Consider the following 16248-nt stretch of genomic DNA (forward strand, 5'->3'; position numbering starts at 1 on the left):
CCTACACTGTCCCAAAATCATCCATGTGCTTACCTAAGGATTGTTTAAATCTCCCTATTGTGGCTAAGTTGACTACATTAGTAGGTAGGGCATTCCACGCCCTTACCACTCTCCGCGTAAAGAACTTGCCGCTGACATCTGTCTTAAATCTATCACCCCTCAATTTGTAGTTATGCCCTCTCGTACAAGCAGACATCATGATGCTAGGAAAACATCTTTTACTGTCTACCCTATCTAATCCTCTGATCATCTTGTATGTCTCTATAAGATCCCCTCTTAGCCTTCTTCTTTCCAATGAGAACAGACCCAAGTCTTTCAGCCTTTCTTCATAAGACCTTCCCTCCAGACCAGGCAACATCCTGGTAAATCTCCTCTGCACCTTTTCCAATGCTTCCACATCCTTCCTGTAATGGGGCGACCAGAACTATACATAATATTCCAAGTGTGGCCACACCTCCCTTCCCTTCCTTGACACCTCTATTTCCATTTCTAGGAGTAGACTGGCCACCAATATCCATTACAATCCATACAATTTCCACTTTTACTTTGACAATACATCCTCATACCCTGCTTCCATTCTCCATTCCATTTTTCCAGTTCCTCCGGCTCTGTTGCTTTGGTCTAATAATGGCTTAAAAAATGTGTTGCTAGAAAAGCGCAGCAGGTCAGGCAGCATCAAAGGACCAGGAGAATCAATCGGGCTTATACCTGAAACGTCGATTTTTTTTTTGTTCCTTTGATGCTGTCTGACCTGCTGCGCTTTTCCAGCAACACATTTTTAAGCTCTGATCTCCAGCATCTGCAGTCCTCACTTTCTCCTCTGTTCTGATGATGCCAATTTTAACAAGGATGCCTTCAAAATTCCACCTTCTTTTTCAACTGAGTATTCCCCAACACTATAGTTGAAAAAACCCTCAGCCGGGTCTACCCCATCTTCCACACTTTGATCTTCACCTCCTCTCTTCCCTCCCACAACAGCAATAGGGTCCCCTTGCCCTTACTTACCATCCCACCTGCATTACATCCAGAGGACCATTAGCCACCATTTCCACAACCTTCAGCAGGATGCCACCACCAGCCACATATTCCCCTCCCTTCCCTCCTCAGGCATTCACAGGGACTGTTCACTCCAGGACACCCTAGTCCACACCTCCTCAACTCCCAACACCCTCCACAACCTCATGGCACCTTCCTCTGCAACCACATGTACAACACCTGTCTGTTTGCTTCCTCCCTCCTCAGTATCCAAAAGCCCAAATACACCTTCCAGATGAAGCAGCGCTTTACTTGCATTTCACTTAATCTAGTTTACTGCACTTGGTGCTCTCATTATGGTCTCCCCTTCATTGGAGAATTGAAGTGCAGACTGAGTGACTGCTTCATAGATTATCTACGTTCTGTCTGCAAAAAAGCCTCTTAGGCTCCAGCTGCATGCCATTTCAACACACCACCTTATTCCCTGGCCAACATCTCTGTCTCAGGCTTCCTGCAGTGCTCCAGCAAAGCTCAATGCAAACTGGAAGAACAGCAAGTCATTTTCCATTTGATAACTCTACAGCTTTCCGGACTCAATATCAAGTTCAACAATTATGGGGCTTGAGCTGTCCAATGTCATTACCCCAATGCCCACACACCAGACCTTGCTATTACTGATAATGACATACAACCTATTGTTAGCCACGAATGGACTCCATTAACAGCTATTCACCCTCCTAGTCTGATCGTTATCCAGATCTTTGTCTGTTCAACTGTTCTTCTCTCACTCTTTGGGCTCTATCTCCATCTATTGTTACTCCCTATCCCACCCTTATCTCCTGCATAAAAATCATTATTTTCATTGCTTTCATCCATTCTGAGGAAGGGTCACTAGACACAAAATGTTTACTCTGGATTTCTCTCCACAGATGCTGCCACATCTGCTGAGCTTGCAGCAACTTCTGTTTTTAATTCTTTATAGTACAGATAGTTCTTCTATAACACTATGGTTGCGTTCTTATGCAACCCCGTGTTAAAGAAAAATCGCATAATGTGGTGGCAATCATGTTACAGCCAATACATGCTTTAAAAGTTCGTGCTTTGGAAACAGTGTCCCCAATTCGTTTATCGTGTTATATTGACAAAAGACGCATTATAGCATAGTGCCCTGTACTCGAAAAGACAGAATTTTCTTCTTTATTACATCTATAGTTTGACTTAGCTATTGCTCTTAATTCTGGGTCTTGAGGTTAGTTTCTGCAATAATCATCTAGCAGTAATACCCCCTCCCCCATCGTGAATAGAGAGCCTAAAGCCCAGGAGACTTCCACTTTGTAGATAAAGAGCCTGATGTCCAGGCTGGTGGGTGAATAGAGATGTCGACTCTTCTGATGTATTCACACAATTGAATTTAGACTTCCATCATTAGTTCAAATCACGTCATGGTTCTCACTACCCATTATAGTCTGAAACTTTCAATCTCAACCATTACATTGATGTAGTGTATTTCTAACTTATCTGAACTAATTCTTTAGTCCAGAAAAACATCCAACTTCAATTAGCATATCTGCAAACTGATGCCAGGAGGTGTGCAGCGATGGGTGTTTCCCCTAAGCAACTCAGTCAATCACTGATACAAACTGAAAGAATGGTGGATGCTGTAAAATCAGAAACAAGAATAGAGATTGTTGGAAAAGCTCAACATATCTGGCAGCATCTGTGTACAGAAATCACAGTTAACATTTGGGTTCTAAGGAAGGGTCACTCGAAATATTAACTCTGATTTCTCTCCACAGATGCTGCCAGACATGCTGACCTCACCGCCCCCACCCCACTCTGGCCTATCACCCTCACCTTGACCTCCTTCCACCTATCACATCTCCATTGCCCCTCCCCCAAGTCCCTCCTCCCTACCTTTTATCTTAGCCTGCTGGACACACTTTCCTCATTCCTGATGAAGGGCTTATGCCCGAAACGTCGAATTTCCTGTTCCTTGGATGCTGCCTGACCTGCTGCGCTTTTCCAGCAACACATTTTCAGACATGCTGAGCTTTCCTAACAATCTCTATTTTTGTTTCAAATCAATTCCTGATCCTTCTAATTAACAGTAGACTAAAGTTCTTCAAATGTTTAGTCATAATTATTTCCCAATGCAAACAAATTCCCAATAAGCCTTCAGGAACCCTCTCTCTCATACACACAGACTAAAATCCACTTATCACTCGGTCAAAATCCAACTCTTAAAACAATATTAAAATATTTACACTACTCACCCCCAACATTACAATATGTTACCAGACATTTGGCTATCTCTGCTGAAGACTGTAAAGAGTGTGTTAGGCACACTAATTACAGAGGAACCTCAATTATCCAAATATTATCTGAAGGAGATCTCAAGGTCCCAATAGAAACACTACATAAAAGAGGTATTTCCAACAATGATCATGTCTTTTGTTTATAATGATTAAAAACGAACTTGGCTTACTAAAGTGCTGCCGAGAACAATCCTGGACATCGATGGAGACCCCCCTGCCCCGCTGACCCCCAGATGGCCTGGGGTGGGGGGGGGGGGGGGGGGGGGGGGGGGATGAGGCAGGGTTGGACGGGGGTGGGGGCACATGCGATGTGCTACTGCCTAATCTCCTGAACAGGGAGAGGACTTAGCATGTGCTCGCTGTGTCAATCCCATTGAACTGATGAGGAGTGCAGGAGCCTTCAGCAAAGCTGCAGGCCCCTTACACACAAGTGTATCTCTGCTCAGAAGCAAACCCTGAGACAGAGAGAGACAGAGAGAGAGAGAGACAGAGAGAGAGAGAGACAGAGAGAGCAAGGAGAAAGGAAAGGTCAGAAAGCTCCAAGCTCCAGAGGAAAGGCATTGAGTCAATTAACTGAATAATCAATTATCTGAACGAAATAGTGCCCACCTATCTCGTTTGGATAATCGAGGTTCCTCTGTAATATATAGGTAGTGCCCTGAGCATTAGGCTATCTCTTTACAAAAGGGAGAGATTCCTAGGCATCAGACTCTGTATTTGCACACTGTTCTCTGCATGAGGCTCTGCGTTCATGACGAGGATACTGTCCTGGGCATGAGACTTTCTATGCACACACCAGCCTGATTTCAACTCTCTATTCACACACCAGGCTTGGCATCAGGCTCTTTATCTACAAAGTGGAAGTCTCCTGGGCTTTAGGTTCTCTATTCATGATGGGGAGACAATGGCCTAGTGGTATTATTTTTTGACGATTATTGCAGAAAACTAACCTAATGATCTGAGAACCCATGTTCAATTCCGATCACAGCGGATGGTGGAATTTGAATTCAATTAAAAAAATCTGGAATTAAAAATCTATTGTTGACTTTGCAACCATTATTTTGCCACCTGGCTCACTAATTCCTCTGGTCTGGCCTACACATGACTCCACAGTAATAGCAAAGACTCTCAACCACCCTCTGCAATGCTGTATCAATTGTTATGAAGTCTCAACAAAGACATGAAACTGGACAGAACACCTGGTATTGACCTAGGCACCAGAAAAGACAAAGGCAGAAACATCGCTGACAATCCTGCCAAGTTCTTTTTACTAACATCTGAGGCTAGTGCCAAAATTGGAGAGTTGTCTCAAAGACCATTAAGTGGCAAAAAAATTTGCACATGCTGGAAACCAAGATGGACAAACAGGAGGCTGGAAGAACACAGAAAGCCAGGCAGAATCAGGAGGTGGAGAAGTCAATGTTTTGGGTGTAACCCTTCTTCAGGGCTGGGGGTGGGTGACAGCACTGTGGTACTCATTCAGGTCGGAGTCCTCAACATTGACTCCAAATACCATGCAATTCATGGCTTCAGATTAAACATGAATAAGAAAATCTCCTACAGATTACCATGCACCATGCTCCCTCAGCTGATAAATCAGTTGGCCTCTAAATTGAACAATGCTTCAAGCACTGAGAGTGTCAAAGGCACAAAGTGCACACTGGCTGAGGGTTTCAATGTCCATCAGCAAGTGTGGCTCAGCAGCGATAGTGCTGATCAAGCTCATTAGGTCCTAAAAGGACATAAATGTTGGATTGCATCTGGAGCAACAACGAGAGGGAAAAAAAAACTTACTTGACCTCATCCTAACCAATCTGCCAGCTGCATCTGCCCACAGTATTGGTAAGAATGACCACTGCACAGTTTTTGTCGAGAAAGTCCCACTTACACATTGAGAATGCCCTTCATTGTGTTCATGATTTAGAGGTGCCGGTGTTGTACTGGGGTGGATAAAGTTAAAAAATCACACAAAACCAAGTTATAGTACAACAGGTTTATTTGGAAGCACTGGCTTTTGAGGCGCTGCCTGTTCATCAGGTGGATGAAGAGGCAGCGCCTCGAAAGCAAGTGCTTCTAAATAAACCTGTTGTACTATAACCTGGTGTTGTGTGATTTTTAACTTCATCGTGTTGTGTGGCACTTTGCTAAATAGGACAGACTTCGAACAGATCTGGCAACTGAAAACTGGGCATCTATGACTCACTGTGAGCCATTAACAGCAGAATTATACTCCAACCTAATCTGTAACTGGTGAGCATGGCCTGATATAGTCCCGAATCATTCTTTGCCATCAAGCCAGAAGATCAACCCTGGTTCAATGGCAGTGCAGAATGTATGTCAGGAGCAGGATCTGGCATATTCAAAATGACAAGTCAACCCAGTGATGCGACCAAACATGACTACTCATGTGCCAAACAGCACAAGTAGCAAGTGACAGACAGAGCTAGATGATCTGACAACCAACGAATGAGACATGAGCTCTGCAGTGCTGCCACATCTTGTTGTCCACAGTAGTAGACAACTAAATAATCACTATGGGCAGAGTCCCCACAATAGCCAGGCAATGAACATCTCCAATAACAGACAATGTAATCACAGTCTCTTTACATTCAATGATGTTACCATTACTAAAAAACACAAAAACTTCTTGTGGATTACCACTGACCAGAAACTCAGCTGGACTCACTACATAATCACAGTGGCTACAAGAACAGGTCAGAGGCTAGGAATACTGCAATGAGGGAGTCATATCCTTACTCCCCAAAGCCTGCCCTCCAGCTACAAGGCACAAGTCAGGAGTGTGATGGAATACTCTCCATCTGTCTGAATAGGTGCAGCTCCAACAACTCTAAGAACCTTGATACCATCCAGCACAAAGCTGCCCACATGATTTGCAGCACATCCACAAATATCCTCTCCATTCACCACCAAAGCTCACAGCAATGTGTACAATCTAAAAAACTCACTGCAGAAATTCATCACCCACTAAATGCACAACCATTACTATCTAGAAGGAAGCAGATGCATGGGGGCAAGCTCTTTGTTGGTAAGAGCCATACCTGGCACATAAAGATAGTTGTTGTGATTGTAGGTCAGTCATCTCAGCTCCAGGGCATATCTGCAAGAGCTCCTAGAGGTAGTGTCTTCAGCTGCTTCAATGACTTTCCCTCCTTTATAAAAAGGTCAGATGTTGTGATGTTCACCGACATTGCACAATGTTCAGCACCATTCGTAAGTACTAAAGCTGGCCAGGTTCAAATGCATTAAGTCTTGGACAATAACCAGTCTTGGGTTGATAAGTGGCAAGTAACATTCATGCCATACAATTGCCAGGCAATGGCCAACTCCAATAAATTGACAATCTAACCATTGCCCCTTGATATTCAATGGTGTTAGCATCACTGAATCCTCTGTTATCAACATTCTGGGAGAGAACCTACGATCAGTAAGTCAACTTTACCTCGCCATGTAAATATAGTAGTTAGAAGAGTATGTCAGGGGTTAAGAATATTGCGGTGAGTAACTTACTTCTTGACTTCCTAAAGCTTGCCCACTATCTACAAGGAGTGTGATAGAATACTCCCTACTTACCTGGATGGGTGCAGCTCCAACAAGATTCAAGACGCTGGACACCATCCGGGACAAAGCTGCCCACTTGACTGGCATCACATCTACAATCATCCACTCTCTACACCACCAATGCTCATTGCAATGTATACTATTCAAAGATGAACTGCAGAAAATTAGACAGCACCTTCCAAACTACTTCCCTCTAAAAGGACAAGATAGGAGATATATGGGAACACCACCATGTCTAAGTTCCCCTTCAAGCCACTCACCTGACTTGGAAATACATTTGTGTTTCTCACTGTTGCTGGAGTCAAAATCCTGAAATTCCAGCACTAAGGGCATTGCAGGATTTCAGCAGTTCAAGAAAGGAGCTTGCTACCATCTTCTGTAGGGCAATTACAGAAAGGAAATCAATGCTGACCAGTTGGCGATGCCGATGTCTCACGAGCGAATTTTTAAAAGTCTTGGGCATCAGCCTCTCCATTCATGATAAAGACACTGTCTGGGGCATCAATGCCTGTATTCACAAGCATCAAGCTCCCCATTTCCACACCATCTTGGGTGTCAAGCTCCCCATTTCCACACCGTCTATGGCATCAAGCTCCCCATTTCCATACTGTCCCAAGCATCAAAGCTCCCCATTTCCATACTGTCCCAGGCAATAACTCTCCGATTCCACATGGTCCTGAGCATGGAGTCCTCCTTTTCTACACGGTCCTGGACATCAAGTTCCCCATTTCCACATGTCCTGGCCATTAGGCTGTCTACTTACTCACTGTCCTGAGTGGCAAGCTCCTAATTTATGAAGAGGACACAGTCCTAGGCAATGGGTTGTTATGGACGAGTCCAGACCTTCTCAAAACATTTTAAGAAAGTAGCCCAGACTCTAACTTTGCAAGTTGTTTTAAGCAGGTGTACAGTGGATATTCCAGGAGAGATGCAGCTGGTCAAACCACTTAGTTTTAAACAAAATAGAATTTATTTACAAGATTACCTAATGAGAAACAGACAAAAGAGAACAGAATACTGAAGAACTTAATCTATCCGAAAACCCAACAGATTATCCCAACTTCATGATGCTGTTCCCAAAACTTGCAACAATCCCCATAAACAGCCCTTGGCACAAAAGGTAAAATCAAATACAGCGTCTTACAGGAGACAAGCCGAAGGGACAGGAGGATCAGCATAGACCTGCTTCTTTGTGTTCTAGCAGCTTTTTCAACGCCTGTGCTAAAACCAAATCAAACCAGAGCAAAGCTGAGCTCAGAGAACTGGCCACTCCCCTTTAATTGTACAAGTCTTTTTTAAAACTTGATAGCCTCTTGACCGAGACAGTGTCTGCTAGCTACAGTCAAATTGGCCCCTAAACCCCTCAACTTAGATTTTTCAGAGCTTGTGTCTTTTACGACATCTCTGAAAAAATAACTAAGGACAACATAACCTTGTTAAAGGGGCAGCATTGGCACAAGATTCTCTACTTACACACTGTCCTGGGTATTAAGTTCTCTACTTATGCAGACGGCAGTGTGCTGGAGATCAGACTACTTACATATGGTTATGGGCATCAGACTTATTTATGAAGAGGACATTTCTATTTACAAAGGGAACATGTCTCCAGCATTGGGCTATTTACACACCTTCCTGGAGATCAGGCTCTATTTATGAACAGCACAGAATCCTACTTTTGAAGAGGACAGTGGGTCATGCACATCAACTTTCTTAGTACACACCAACTTAGGCACCAGGCTCTCTGTTCCACACACTCCTGGCTTTCAAGTTTCCATTTCCACACTGTCCTGGACATCAAGCTCCCCATCTTCATACCATCCTGAGCATCAGGTTCCCAATTTGTGAAGAGGGCAGTGTCCTGGGTATTAGGTTCCCTCTTTATGAAGGAGACACTGTCCTGGCCATTAGGATATCTGTTTACAAAAAGGGGCATTAGGCTCTGTATGAACTGGGCACTGGGATTTCTATTTACGATGGGGACATGGCCTGGGCGTTCATGCGGCAAGAGGCCAGCGGCAGGACACGAGTACAACCTGAGCCCTGTACGAAGGTTCGAGGCCCAGAATGAAAAGATTTAGATTTTATTATCCGGCGTAGGCAGAAAGAAAAAAAGTCTCCGACCCGGCTGTGTCATATTACGAGTGGCTGAGACTCACCATTTTGTCAGTCAAGAAGGATCGTTCCTCAACCGTCTGTCCTGACCTGCAGCCGCCACGTCACCCAACGTCCCGCGCCGTTACCGGGGAAACCAGTCGCCAGCCGGCCATCTTTATGCGGGGCGACTTGGAGACAAAGCCCCGGCTGTCGGCCCAACCGTCATGTGGGAGGACGTGCGGTTACTCTTCACAGTACATATAAAATAAAGCTGTTGTGGTGCAGCGGACAGATGTCCGTGTGCACCAGCCATTGAAGATTTCACCTCTCAGGGTAACAAGGCACATCGGATTCTCGGGTTTATTTTTGTTGGTAGAGAAAAAAACATTGAACATTGTTGCATTGAACTTGTGTCAAGCGACCTCTGCTGAAGTGTTCTGTTGTCTTTCCATTACACGTTATGGAAGATGCCAGACTGAAAGTTTATGGAAATGTCTCCCAAGAATGGCGTTTCAATGCGACCAATGAGATCTTCAGCATAGGATTGATTTTTCAAGGAGGCAATACCCAGTGGTATTATTGACAGATTATTAATCTGGAAATTCAGCTAATGTCCTCAGGGTGCAGGTTCAAATCCCATCAGGCAGATAATAAAATTTGAACTCAGTGAAAAAAAGTTGGAATTAAGAATCTACTGATGTCCATGAAACAGATGCAAATGTGTTGCTGGTCAAAGCACAGCAGGTTAGGCAGCATCTCAGGCCTAACCTGCTGTGCTTTGACCAGCAACACATTTGCAGCTGTGATCTCCAGCATCTGCAGACCTCATTTTTTACCATGAAACAGATGCCAATTTTCATGTGGCTGACTAATGTCTTCCAGGTAAGGAAATCTGCAATTCTCACCTGGTCTGGCCTACATGTGACTCGAGACCCACGGCCATGTGGTTTGACTCTCAATTGCACTTTGAAAATGGTTGGGCAGAAATGCAACTTGCCAAAAAATACAGTGACTCCCATGAGTGATAAAAAAAACTTGCAACATTTTATAGAATCAGTCAAAATCAAAAGGAGTCTGAACAGCATAGGTAGGGAATACCATTCATATTGATGGAAAGAGTGAGAACTGAAGACTATCAGGTTTTAGATAATTGACAGAAAAAAACTATGGTGACTCCAGAAAACCTTTTGCTTAGGATGTGTAATGTACCAACTATATTTACTAGAAGATCGATGCAGGCTTTAATCAAAGCCTTCAAAAGTCAATTGGATAAGTAATTTCAGGACAGTGGGGAAAAGGCTAAGGGAGTGAGACAGGGGTTGATGTGGGTATAATCAGTTGAATAGTCTCCTGAGCTGTTAAGAATCCTTAATTCTAATTGTAGGTTAGGGAGCAAGCAGTTAACGCAAATGGAACCTTATATCAGAAGTGAGCAGTAGGAAGCAAATGATAGCATAGTTTTTAAAAATCATTTGTAGGGATGTGGGTGTCACTTGCTGACCAGTATTTATTGCCCGTCCATAGTTGTCCTTTAGAGGGTGGTGGTGAGCTGCCTTCTTGAACCGCTACAGTTTACCTGCTGCGAGTTGATCCACAATTCCATTTGGGTGGGAATTATAGGATTGGGTTTCTGGTTAATGGAATTCCCAGGATTTTGATAGTGGGGTATTCAATGATGGTAGCACAATTGAATGTCAAGGGGCAGTGGTTATATTTACTCTATTGGTGATGACGGTCATTGTGTGGTACAAATGTTACTTGCCATTTGTCAGCCCAAGCCTAGATATTGTCCAGATGTTGTTGCATTTGAATATGGACTGCTTCAGTATTTGGAGACTCGCGAGTAGTGCTGAACATTGTGCAATCATTTATGAATATCCCCACTTCTGACCTTATGCTGGAAGGAAGGCCTTTGATGAAGCAGTTAAAGATGGTTGAGTCAGGGCTACTACTCCAAGGAACTCTTGAAGAAATGTCCTGGAGCTGAGATGACTGACCTCCAACAATCCCAACTATCTTCCTATGTTTCAGGTATGACTCCAATCAGCGGAGAGTTTTCCTGCTGCTGCTTTTGGTTCCAGTTTTGCTGGGGTGTCAGCAAGCAGGTTGTTGCTGAGTAGGTGTTGCTTGCTAACACTATTGGTGATACCTTGCATCAAGTTTTCAGTACTATTGCTTCAATGTTTTCAGGGCCCTTGGCTTTCCAGTATCCAGAGTTTCCGACTATTTCGTGATATCAGGTGAAGTGAATTGAATTGGTTGAAGACTGATATCTGAAATGCTAGGGATTGATGGAGGAAAACGAGAAGGATCATCCATTTAGCTCTTCTGGCTGAAGATTGGTGCAATGTCCTGGGCTCTTCCAATATTGAGGATGAAGATATTTGTGGAGCCTCCTCCACTAGTGAGTTAATTGTCCACTATCATTCATGATTGGATGTGGCAGAACTGCAGAACTTAGATTTGATCCATTGGTTGTGGGATTGCTTAGCTCTACCATTTGCTGCTAATGCTGTTTGGCATGCAAGTAACCCTGCTTGGTAGCTTCATCAGGTTGACATCTCATTTTTAGGTATGCCTGATGCTGTTCTTGCACTCTCCATTGAATCAGGGTTAATCCCCTGGCTTGATGGGAATAGTTAAATGGGGGGTTCTGACGGGCCATGAGCTTACAGATTATGCTGGAGCACAATTCTGCTGCTGTTGATGGTCCACAGCACCTCAGGAATGCCAAGTCTTGAGCTACTAGAACGGTTCAAAGTCTGTGTCATTTAGCAAAATCTGTCTCAGTACACAATGGAGGGTATTCTCAATGTGAAGATGGAACTTCATCTCCACAAGGACAGTGCAATGGTCACTTTTACTGATACCGTCATAGACAGGTGCATTGGCAGCTGGCAGATGACGTCAAGTACATTTTTCCCTCTTGTTTATACCATCAAGTCCATCAAGTCTGCTTCGTCATTCAATCATTGCTGATAAGTTTCTCAATCCTCTTCTTCCACTTTCTCCCCATAGCCCTTGACAATCAGGAACTTATCTATCTCAGTCTTAAATACATTCAATGTCCTGGTCTCCATAGCTTTCTGTGGCAATGAACTCCAAAGATTCACCACCTTCTGGCTGAAGACATTTGTCCTGATCTCCATTCTAAAAGGTCTTCCTTTTACTCTAAGGCTGTGTCCTCAAGTTCTAGTCTCTCCTACCAATGAAAATGTTTTCCCACTGTCCACTCTGTCCAGACCATTCAATATTCTGTAAGTTTCAATTAGATCCCACCCCCCATCCTTCTCAACTCGATCAAGTATAAACCCAGAATCCTCAAACTTCCTCATATGTTAAGCTTTTCATTCCTGGGACTATTTTCGTGAACGTCCTCTGAACACGCTTCAGGGCCAGTACATCATTCCTGAGATATGGGGCCCAAAGCTACACACAATATTCCAAATGTAGTCTGACCAGCCTTATAAAGTCTCAGAAGTACATCACTGCTTTTATAGTCAAGTTTTATCAAAATAAGTACCATCATTGCATTTGCCTTCCTAACTACTGACTCAACCTCCAAGTTTACCTTGAGAGAATCCTAGACTAGAACTCCCAAGTCTCTTTGCACTTCAGACTTCTGAATTTTGGCCCCATTTAGAAAATTGCCTATACCTCAACTCCTCTGACCAAAGTGTATCACCTCACATTTTCCCATGTTGTACTGTATCTGCCACTTCTTTGCCCACTCTCCTAACCCGTTTAAATCCTTTGCAGCTTCCCAGCTTCCTCAATGCTACTGACCCTCTACCTATCTTTGTATCTTCTACAAACGTAGCCAGAATGCCTTCAGTTCCTTCATCTAGATCATTAATGTATAAATGAAATGTTGTAGTCCCAACACTGAGCCTTGCAGAACATCGTTTATGCTGAAAATGTGTTGCTGGTTAAAGCGCAGCAGGTCAAGCAGCATCCAAGGAACAGGAAATTCGACGTTTCGGGCATAAGCCCTTCATCGTTTATCACCGGCTGCCATCCTGAGAAAGACACTTTTATCCCCATCCTTTGCTTTCTGCTAGAACGCCAGGCTTCTATCCATGATTAGATTACTTACTTACAGTGTGGAAACAGGCCCTTCGGCCCAACAAGTCCACACCGACCCGCCGAAGCGCAACCCACCCATACCCCTACATTTACCCCTTACCTAACACTACGGGCAATTTAGCATGGCCAATTCACCTGACCCGCACATCTTTGGACTGTGGGAGGAAACCGGAGCACCCGGAGGAAACCCACGCAGACACGGGGAGAACGTGCAAACTCCACACAGTCAGTCGCCTGAGGCGGGAATTGAACCCGGGTCTCTGGTGCTGTGAGGCAGCAGTGCTAACCACTGTGCCACCGTGCCGCCCACATGCTTGCATGCATGCTTACAGCTTGCTTCTGACAGCATGGACCCCTATCTTACTCGGTAGCCTCCTGTGTGGCATCTTGTCAAAGGCCATCTTGAAGTCCAGGTAAATAACATTCATTGGTTCTCCTTGGCCTAACCTCCTCATTACTTCCTTAAAGAATTCTAGCAGATTTGTCAGGCATGACCTCCTTTGATGAAACCATGCTGACTTTGCCTTATTTTACCACACACTTCCAAGTATTCAGAAATTTGATCCTTTACAATGGATTCCAGTATCTTATTCACGACTGAAGTTAAGCGAATCGGTCTATAATTTTCCATCTTTTGCCTTACTCCCTTTTTAAACAGGAGTGTCATTTAGTGATTTTCCAGTCCCCAGGGACCCTCTATGACTCTTAGTGATTCCTGAAAGATCACTGCTAATGCCTCAACTATCTTTTCAGCTATCTCCCATAGAACCTTGGGGTGTTGTCCATCTGGTCCAGGTGAATTATCTACTTTCAGGCCATTCCGTTTTTCAGTTTGTTCCCTCACCACTTGCTGCAGATCCAATGTAACAGCTATATCCTTTAATCAATGTTGAGGACTCCCAGGGCAGCTCCATTCTTACTGTATACTACTTTGCTGCTACCTCTGCTGTGCCTGTCCTGCCGGTGGGACAGGACATATAAAGGGATGGTGGTAGTGGTGCCTGGGACATTACTTGTAAGGTATGATTCTGTGAGTATGACTATGTCAGGGTGTGACACAGCTCTCCCAATTTTGACACTAATCCTCAGATATTAGTAAGGAGGACATTACAGAGTTGACAGGACTGTTTCTGCAGTTGTCTTTTCCGTTGCCTAGGTCGATGCCAGGAAATCCATCTGATTTCATTTCTTTGAGGCTTTGTAGCGGTTGGTACAACTGGATGACTTACTAGACCATTTCAGAGGGCAACTGAGAGTCAAGCACATTGTTGTGGATGTGGAGTCACATGTAGACTAGATCAGGTGAGGATGGCAGATTTCCTTCCCCAACAGATGGGTTTTTCCTGACAATCGACAATGACTCATGGTCATCATTAATTCCAGATTTTTTTTATTGAATTCAAATTCAGTCATCTGTCAGATCTGAGTGTCTGGATTAATCATCTCATGATAATACCGCTAGGCAATTGCCTACCCTATGCTATGATAGCATAGTGGCATAATGTTACTGGACTAGTAAAGCTCCATCATACCAGTCTCCTCATCTGCGCCAAAATTAATAGCTGTCTCATCCATTTTTATCTCCCTTTATTTCTGCCTTTCGTTTAGGAAGAAAACAGCCCATCATAAAGTTGAAAGAATCAAGACTGGCGGTATGCCGCTTACTGTTGGCACCTTATTAGGAGAGATCTGGACTCTGACCACTCCAAGCAGTTGACAGTCTCCAAGCCCCGCACTAGTATCTGAGGCTTTGATTTACTATGCCAGGAACCTGTGACTGAAGGCTATCTTGTTTGACTTGACTGAGGACTGCTCACCAGGCGTAGTGAGTTCTTCGTGATGTTGAGGTAAGCTTTGCTGCGATTTCCCACCCAATCACACATTGTTCAGGCTTGCATTAGATTTTGTTCTTATTTTGTTTCTTACAGTGTGACTCCAGAGGTCTGCCCATGGTGGATACAGATCAGATGAACGGGTGGATTGTCTGAGTTGGCATGAAGATTCTGAGAGGCAGTAGGGTGGGTGTAGTGGGGCATTGATTGATATGATTTGTCATAGACTCGGCATAGTGAATGTGATGTGTTGAGTCAGTCTAGAGAGCCAAACTAAGCACTCCAAAAGGTTCCTGCAATTCACCATTCAAACTGAAAAATTCCCCAACTCCTTCTATCTGAGTCAGATAGGGAACTCTGGGCCAAATTGGCAGGTAGAGTAGAGGTGGAAAACTTAAAATTACAACAAACCTTTTAATTAGCAACTTTAGAATTCATACTTGATAAACCAGCAAAAAATTATATATCTAAAATACAAGAGAGGTTTGCAGTGTTATCATGATCTCTGCAATGTCTGAAGAATCAGTTGAGGGTGCAAGTGAGAAGGCTATCTGCGGTAAGATTTATTTAAGGCAAAGTTGCATTTTATGCTGTAAAGTATAACAGTGATATGTATACCCTCTGCATTACATTTCTATTGCTTAGTGCACATTTTTACATTGATTATGCTGACTGCTTGATCAACTGGCATACTCCTGGTCCCACAGAGTCATAGAGATGTATAGCACGGAAACAGACCCTTTGGTCCAACCCATCCATGCCAACCAGATATCCCAATCCAATCTAGTCCCACCTGCCAGCACCTGACTCATATCCCTCCAAACCCTTCCTGTTCATATACCCACCCAAATGCCTTTTAAATTTTGCAGTTGCACAGTGACAACTTACATTTATTTAATCGAATTCTACATTCTGTAATATAGCATAGGACATTCACCTAAGTAGTCTTGGCTGGTTTTTATGCCCAAGCAAGGTCTGTAGCCACCTCACAATAGTTATAAGCATAGAAACTAGGAGCATAAGTCAGCCATTTAGAGCCTGCTCCGCTATTCAGTATGAATGTGGCTGACATTTTCCCATTCCATATCCTTGGTGCCTTTAAAATTTAAAAATGTATCAATCTTATTTTGAATATACTCAGTGACCCAGCCTCCCTGGCCTTTTGTGATAACAAATTCCACAGATAGGGAAGTCGGAGCCAAATTGGCAGATAGAGTAGAGCTGATGAAGGGCTTATGCCCAAAACCTCGATTCTCCTGCTTCTAGGATGCTGTCTGACTTGCTGTGCCTTTCCAGTACCACAATCTCAACTCTGATCTCCAGCATCTGCACTCCCTACTTTCTCCTAGATAGAGTTAAGCTGGAAA

General features: G+C 43.8%; 1 protein-coding gene across 1 annotated transcript in view; it reads right to left on the reverse strand.

Annotated features, from left to right (window-relative positions):
- Window positions 1-9112, reverse strand: part of LOC132827005 (ufm1-specific protease 2-like) — a 66872-nt gene extending 57760 nt beyond the window's left edge. The window contains exon 1 of the mRNA XM_060843341.1: window positions 9026-9112. Within this exon, the coding sequence (XP_060699324.1) occupies window positions 9026-9028 (3 nt within the window). The 5' untranslated portion in view covers window positions 9029-9112. The remainder of the gene's footprint in view (window positions 1-9025) is intronic.
- Between the last annotated feature and the right edge of the window lie 7136 nt (window positions 9113-16248).

This window comes from Hemiscyllium ocellatum, chromosome 2, assembly GCF_020745735.1.
Source record: "Hemiscyllium ocellatum isolate sHemOce1 chromosome 2, sHemOce1.pat.X.cur, whole genome shotgun sequence".
Taxonomy (NCBI): Eukaryota; Metazoa; Chordata; class Chondrichthyes; order Orectolobiformes; family Hemiscylliidae; genus Hemiscyllium; species Hemiscyllium ocellatum.